The following is a 7,741-nucleotide window of genomic DNA, read 5'->3' on the forward strand; positions in this document are numbered from 1 at the left end:
TTAATCAGTTGTTCAATTATCTAAGTGGGGCAATTAGAAAACTGATATCTGGACTCAAGAAGCCAGCCTACTTTGGGTTATGTGTTTAATGGTTAAGTGACATCACCAAATAGTCTAAAACAAACTGCAACTGGCAAATTAGATGAACTGTTCTGACTGACTGGCCTATTTAAAAAAGGTGAACTTAAGTGAGGTATTATACTTGAGTGACAAAAGTCAAAAGCAGTGAATAACCGTTGCATTATTCAGAATGAGAAGTCAATATCACTATACATTCCTATTAAAAATTTTAAAAGTTGTGGAATAAAGTGGACTAGTAGTTGGTTGTACCTGAGGTGATAGCATACTGCAGTACCAATACCAAAGGGTCACTTAAGAAGCCTAGTAGGAAGTGCATCAAGGGTCAATTACAAAAACAGTAATATAGATGAGAGAAACTAAGTTTGCTGCCATCTATATCTGCAAATAAGGATAACCTAAATGTTTGATACAAGCTTCCTATGAAGTTAGAAAATGTGACCGAATATTCATTATGAACAAACCTGAAATGGATTAGTGATAATGTTTGGCTGTGACCAAAAAAATAGACAAGTGTTGGGATTCTGTTGGGTTCACTGGCCCATCCCTGGTCAGTGATCAAACAATACTTATTTTAGGAAAAAAATCATTTGAATACCTGCAAAAGGAAAAAAACAAAGAACACACTAATTTGGCATCTTGAATATAATGCACAAATAGCTTCTGAAACAGAAACTTAGCATTTGCCATAAATTAGTGTCAATTTTTCCAGTGATTGTAACTAAACTGCAGTTTACTGTTTGTGATGTTACCAGGCAAGCAAGTGCTCAGAATTAACCCTCAATTTTGTGTTGCAACATGCATCTTTTAGGGCACCAAACAATATTCTGGGAACCATTAACATTATCAATCCGACATGATATATTTCTAAACCTGGTTTCGTTGACTGAAGTGTTCAACCATCTTTCTTCTCCTGCTTTGGAGGTCAAAATTACCCATAAAGTTATATTACATTTGTTCCAAGCACAGACAATACCGAGTGGTTAATTCAGCAGAACCAGTTAATTTATAGCACTAACTGGCCTTGACTCAAATAGGCTAAGTTGAATTCAGTAGGAAGAGGGAATCTGTGAAAACCCAATAAAGTTAGCATGGTTGCAATTTTTCCCATGGCAATGACAGTATAGTGACAATGCGATGAAAAGAAGGTGGTTTGACAGTCCCTTTTATTCTCACTAGTTGAATGGATCAATGATTTCAAAATTGAAAAATTGAACAGTGCAGTGTTACAGGATGGTAGAGAATGCCAAAATTTGGATACATGGTTAAAACCTTTAGGTTGTTAAAAATTCAATGCAACATTAATGATACCAGAGGTTGCTCAATCAGGAGTCAAATCTAAGTTGATCAATAAATAAGGCATCAGGTTCTGATAGTTGTTATTTGGCTGTTGCAGATTTCAGATAAGCTATCAAGTCTTCACGCTCACTCTTCTTCTTGAGACCTGCGAAGATCATTTTTGTTCCTGGAATATATTTCTTTGGATTTTCCAAGTAGACCATCAGTGTCTCCTCATTCCAGATAATACCTGGGAAAAAAAAGCACCATCTTCAAGTGGAAGACAAAGTATCTTCTTCCTGAAAAGAGCCGACTAAGCCAAGCTGTCTTTGTTGCTCAAATCTAAGCAAACGAGCCTTATAGATCCAAGTCTTAGGAGGGAATGGGTGTATGGTTTTGAAAGTGTGTTCCTAGCCTGGGTGGCTATGGTCAAAAGTAGCTATACTTGATTACCATTCAGAAACTGCTGCATGTGCTCTAATGAAACATGGGCAAAGTTACTTAAATTCACAATCAACGTTCAAACATAGCTACATCCTGCAAATGGAATCAAAGTGAATCAAGGAAAAAAAAGGTGTTCAAAAAGATGAATCCAGTTTCATGCAATTAGCACACATGGAAGCTAACCCTGTCTGCAGATGACATTAAGTTTTTGGAGGAGATTTGTAACTCAGGTTGTAGACTTACTTGCCCAGCTGGTGTTTAATTGCAGACATTTTGTTAACCTGCTAGGTCACATCAATGCAACTCCAGTGAAGACAGAGACAAGACTATTCAGACCCCTAGGTATCACAGTAGCCTACAGACCACCTTGTGCCAACTGACAAATGTAAAGGATCCTATACCCACAACCAATAAGCCAATGTGATATAAAAATACCATGCAAGGATTGAGGAACATCACATTGGCCAAACTGGAAGAAAGCTGCCAATATGGATATATGAACACCAACTAGCCACCGAAAAGGGACACCAGTTCTCACTGGTCACAATACACACAAGGACATGAATTTGACTGGGACAACACAGCCGTAATAGCACAAGCCAAAGAGACATGCCAGGGAATTCTGACATTCCAACCAGAACCCCAATACTGAACTGGGCCTGATATACAAAAATCACCTAACAGAACTAGAATGATGCCAGCCACCCTAGCAAAACAGAAGCTTTAAAACAACAAGTGGGACAGAACATCTTTTCACCAGAAACTGACTATTACCTAGCAGGGCGATGAAACATCTGCAATCAAATGCACTGACTCAGCAAACAGGTTTACAACAACATGATGACATTCTACCACACAAAGTTAAGGACAGTACCACAAATCTTGGAAGAACTGTAGTTAGACAAAATAAAACAACAACAGCAGAATATCTAATAGCAAGGACAGAACCAATGAGTTGGTCTACAGACTTCAGGTTGAAGAAACAACAGGTGCTATATTTTGTTCTTGAGAACTCCAGCCCATTGTTGAGGTCTTTCATGCTTAGCTCAACCATCTTTTATACAATTGTTATAAAGACATCAATGCTACTTTAGCAAAAAAGATTAGATTTTTGCAATTAAAGTTCACTGGTCTACAGTTACTGGTCCCTCCTGCCCACCACTTATTCCTTTAACATCATGGCCTATGTAGAACTAATTTCTTCACCATTCAAGCCCTTTCCACCTGTGAGAGATTAATAAGTTTAACTGGGTCAGACCCAAGTGCTTCATTAATTCACTGTCTTAGAGTGAAAGAAAAAACATACATACTTGGAGGAGTTGAGATTCTTGCACTATTGGGCTGTATTGCAACCTTTGAGACAGCAGAAACCAATTCAAGTTTCAGCTGCCTCAGTTACAATACATCTAAAACAATGATTGAAAACATCCAAAAAACTGAACGCCACAAATTGATCCCCCATGTGATAGTAATTAGTACAACAATGCTGGCCAAGGTATTTTTAAAAAAAATCAGTTCACAATTTTAGAGGGAACTACACAATCTTGAAATTTGTTTTTGATATATTACTTGCCTGGACTTGGAGGCACAGGGTACAATTTCAAAGTTAATGTATGAATTTTAAAGCGTGCACAGGGGGTTGGGGAGGAGTGTTTAGGAGGATTGCTGATGAGCTGAATGCCCCTATAATCTTATTCTGCTCACTTTAAAGTGTGATGCATAGCAGCATTTTGACATTAATTGCTCCAGTTTAACTCACATCTTCCAGAAGTAAGTTCTTCACCACCTAGACAATCTTTTATCTTCAAGGACTTCTAAAAAAGGGATCTAGTTGTCTAACTCAACTTCTCACCCCACTTACACAAGTGGACCTGGATGCAGTCACTTCAAGGCTGATACTTGCTTCTTGGCCTATTCTGTTTAGGATAGAATGCTCGTGATCTAACTAAATAACTGTATAACTAAAACCTTGCACCAAGACAAACAGTACTCTATTCACTTACTAGGTTTTTGTAACTGTCCAGTAGCTTAGTGACTTTTATATGGAAATGAACCCTGTTGTCCTTTAGTAAAAATCGTAGTGCAAAGATAGGTCAGAACTTCCCTCAGCATTTTAGGATGCTAAATGTAGGATTGCAATACAAGTCACCAACTTAAATTTCATTGTGCAAAGCAAGTTATTTCTCTAGAGCTAATTTGTCAGTACTTAAAATTTGTGCAATTTCAATAAACACAAGCAGTTATACAACCAGGCTTTAACTTCACACAATTTTATGCAACTTCCGCTGTCTTAAACTAGACCCAAATTCTACGTCTTAATGCTTCAAGAATCAAATAAAAATCAAACTACTGCAGCAACATATCTAATCTTAAAAGTCAGATCATCTTCCTCTTTAGGTTGAGAAAAAAAAGTGGATTGCCTTGGGCAATCCAGTCTCAGATTGACAGCTGTTTCATCCATACAACCTGCTCATTTGTTACAATGGCACTTTGAATCTTGCCAAACTTCAGACAGGGACAGGATTGAAAATGATTCTGACCACCAAGGTGGACTAGGCTACTCAACAGTTGCAGCTATTAAGTAACTGACAACATTTTACTAACAGTTATCAATGAAAGGCAAGCAATGATTGCGACAAAGTAATCTAGTTATCTAGATGAATAAGCATCTGCCTTTCAAGTTGCAGCCAAATGAAAAATATGCTACATTTAGAGTTTGGAATCACATGAGAAAGCAAGTTGGCCAAATCTAGACACAGTTAGGCATAGAAAGTGTATGATTAATTGGAGCAAGCCAACAGGTCTGCCTAGAGATCAGAGCGGAAACAACCATCAGGTTGAAATTTCAGGTGGGCAAAGTTAGCTTGTATGTTTTGTACGCTACATTCTTTAAACATTTGCTCAAACCAAGCTTAAATGCCTTTTTGAAGGACACTAAGCTTAGTTTCTCAAATTTATTCACTCAATTAACATTGTTGAAAAATACTTCAACTAGCTACTCATCATGTAGTTTGTCTGAATTTACTGAACTGTTTTGCAAATTAAACCATACAAAATTAATGCAATAATCCAATGAAGTATTCAACTTAACAGTTCCAAATCCAATTGGGATGTGAAACTCACTTGGAAGCTATTAAAACACTGCCAAACCATGTTAGCTTTTTATACAACTACAGATTCAATTTTCACAATTTGAAATTAGCTATCCCAGGTATCACACAAAGAGTTACATACCTTTGTTTTTATTTGCATCAGTGTAAGAAAATCCTTCAGCTTGTCCAGTTTTGCGTCCAAATAAGCCACACAGGTTTGGCCCAGTCTTATGCTTGCCTCCACACTCAACTGTGTGACACTGCGCACACTTCTGGATAAAGACTTTCTTGCCTTTCTCTACATCACCCATTTTGCTCTATAAATTGCTTGGAGGGAAGAGAAAAAAGGTAAAGGAAGCATTAGTCATAATCACTACTACTAATTTAAAAAAGTTTCACAAAAATCCAGGAGCCATGCCTTCAATTACAAACATTTAGTTACTAAAGCACAGCATATAAACATGTTGCTATCTAAATTCAGTCTTGATATCCTCAGCACATGAAACTATCCACAACAATTATGGACCTAAATGTTCTGAAGTAGTCCGTTTACAGCTTAAAAGTGTAGTAATGACAAAACATGAACTGTTGACACAAGCCTCAACGTAGACTGAAAGCATAAACAAAATTAAAGCAAAGCAGAATGAGAGATCATAGAAGAGCTGGTAGAACTTTAAAAAAAGTAGAGGGCTTCACCATATTAGACCAAGAGTTAGTGCACACCAACATCTGTAAGAAAAGATAAGGGAAAAGGATTTAATGTACATTTGGCCCACAGCAGCCACATTTTAGAGATATTCCTCATGGAGGATGGGAAATAGGAGGCTGTCCACATGAGTTTTGAAACAACTAAATCCTGGTAATCAACAATGCCTCAGCAAGCAGGCTGAGCAAGGTCAGAAACTCAAACAGACAAGAAATGTAAAAGTGATGTGAATTAAACTGGACTTTATCCCAAGGTCAAACAGAATGGCAAGTCTGAAATTCAACTTTAACTGCCAGAGTATGAGTTGTGGCATGGTCAGTGGCAATATCTATTAATCTACTAGTGAGGGTAAAATCAGATCCTGATTAATTCCACAAGTAATAGCAGAAGCAGGAAGTAAAGCATATGGTCAAAGTATAGTTCAGAGGTGTCATGTGACTGAGGCCCATTCAGCATTATCAGCATTTCCAAAAGACATTTCCTTCTTTCCCAACTTGAAATTTCTCCCATTAGCTTAGTCATTCAAGCAACATTTACAGCTCATTCTTAGTCATAATTTCATCATGTGTGCTTGCTTCACAGTTCAGAATAGGTGGAGCAAAGTGAGTCAAGGACAAACCAAAGATCATGCTAAACCTTGAGACAAAACTAGTGAGTTTATTTCAAGTGTCTTTAAACACTTGAAAAGAAATCCCTCAAAACAGGAGAATGAAGGAAGGTACAGAAACAAGATATTGCTTGCCTTCTGTGCAAGGTGTTCAATGACAGGCAGACCTACCATTTCTAGGAACTCCAGTGAGGCAACAAGACTGCAAGACCCATTTCTGAAGGAGGGTCTAGGCCTAAAACGTCAGCCTTCCTGCTCCTCTGATACTGCTTGGCCTGTGTTCATCCAGCTCTACACCTTGTTGTCTCAGGTTCTCCAGCATCTGCAGTTCCCACTATCTCTGAAACAATTTTAATCCCACTGCAAAGACTCTAAGATTGCCTACTCTGAAGAAGTTACCCTCCTCCTTACGGAGGAAAAAAACCTGAGGATCTTTCTCCCACTGCAACTCTCTCGCATTTCCGAAACGTCAGCCTTCTTGCTCCTCTGATGCTGCTTGGCCTGCCGTGTTCATCCGGCTCTACACCTTATTACCCAAGACTGCAATCGATACCAGAGGCAGAGAGGGGATGACACACGCCACGGTCAAACAGTTGTATTAAAAGAAACTACGCGAGTTAAAGGTGAATTAAAGTTTGAAAGTCTTGCAGGTACAACCCTGCGATCAGAACTAAGTTGTTAAACTCCTTGCAGAAGATGTTCAATGACATTGGGCCCGCTTCCGCCCTCCCCAAGGCTCAGGGACAGAGAGCAGCCACGTTGCCGGACTGGAGCTAAAGACCAGGCCACTGTGTATCCTCTCGGGGAGAGGGGGGGGGTTCCAGTTCCTTCTGAGGACATTCGCGGGCAGCAGCAGCAAAACGCCAAGGAACTAGAAACCTGACGCCGACCCAGCGGGAGAGAGACAGCGTGAATGTGCGTGAGTGCCCGGGGACGGCCGCCGGGAGAAGGGAAGGTCAAACCCCGTGAACAGCCGACGGGAGAGCTCACCGGCAACCACCCGCCAGGGGGAAAGCAGGAGAGCTGACACACGGCAGCTCCCGATAAACACCCCTCAAGCCGGGCCCTCACCTTCCTCCGAACCGCCACTTCCCGCACTCAAGGTCGTCTCCTCCACCCCCAACGCCAGCCACGCTCCTGATTATATCAGCGGTAGCAGCGAGTGTATGTGAGAGCGCACAGGACGTCCCACCTCCTCTGCATGCTCATTGCGTGTAGTTCCCCACCTTGGCCATGGCAGAGCCGCTGATTGGGTCGCAGCGCCGTCAGTCAGTATGACGCGCTCCGCCCCTTGCCTATCAGGCTTGCATAACTCGCCCGGACCATAATGCATCGCATGTACTGACGTTCCCGTGCGTAAGCACGACGTTGGAGAGAAATGTGAGAGTTGACTTTGGATTTTTATTGAGCGCGCGATATGCATGTACTATGTTCTCTGCACTATTCAAGGGCAGTTTCCATCGATGTGCACTATGCACTGTTCAAGGGCAATCTCCATCGGTGTGTACTATACACTGTTAAAGGACAATCTGCACA

General features: G+C 40.4%; 1 protein-coding gene across 2 annotated transcripts; it reads right to left on the bottom strand.

Annotated features, from left to right (window-relative positions):
• Positions 1-1,227: 1,227 nt before the first annotated feature.
• LOC125465821 (cytochrome c, testis-specific) lies at positions 1,228-7,391 on the bottom strand. Of its 2 annotated transcripts, none has more exons than XM_048559711.2 (3): positions 7,277-7,391; positions 5,035-5,219; positions 1,228-1,606 (listed from the first exon to the last, which is right to left on the bottom strand). In XM_048559711.2, the coding sequence occupies exons 2-3, from the start codon at positions 5,201-5,203 to the stop codon at positions 1,458-1,460; spliced, it is 318 nt and encodes a 105-aa protein (XP_048415668.1). In that variant the 5' UTR covers positions 5,204-5,219; positions 7,277-7,391; the 3' UTR covers positions 1,228-1,457. The 2 variants fall into 2 exon arrangements, with proteins under 2 accessions (XP_048415668.1, XP_048415676.1); XM_048559719.2 differs by having other exon boundaries at positions 7,196-7,319.
• Positions 7,392-7,741: the final 350 nt, after the last annotated feature.

Source organism: Stegostoma tigrinum, chromosome 2, assembly GCF_030684315.1.
Source record: "Stegostoma tigrinum isolate sSteTig4 chromosome 2, sSteTig4.hap1, whole genome shotgun sequence".
In the NCBI taxonomy this organism is placed as follows: Eukaryota; Metazoa; Chordata; class Chondrichthyes; order Orectolobiformes; family Stegostomatidae; genus Stegostoma; species Stegostoma tigrinum.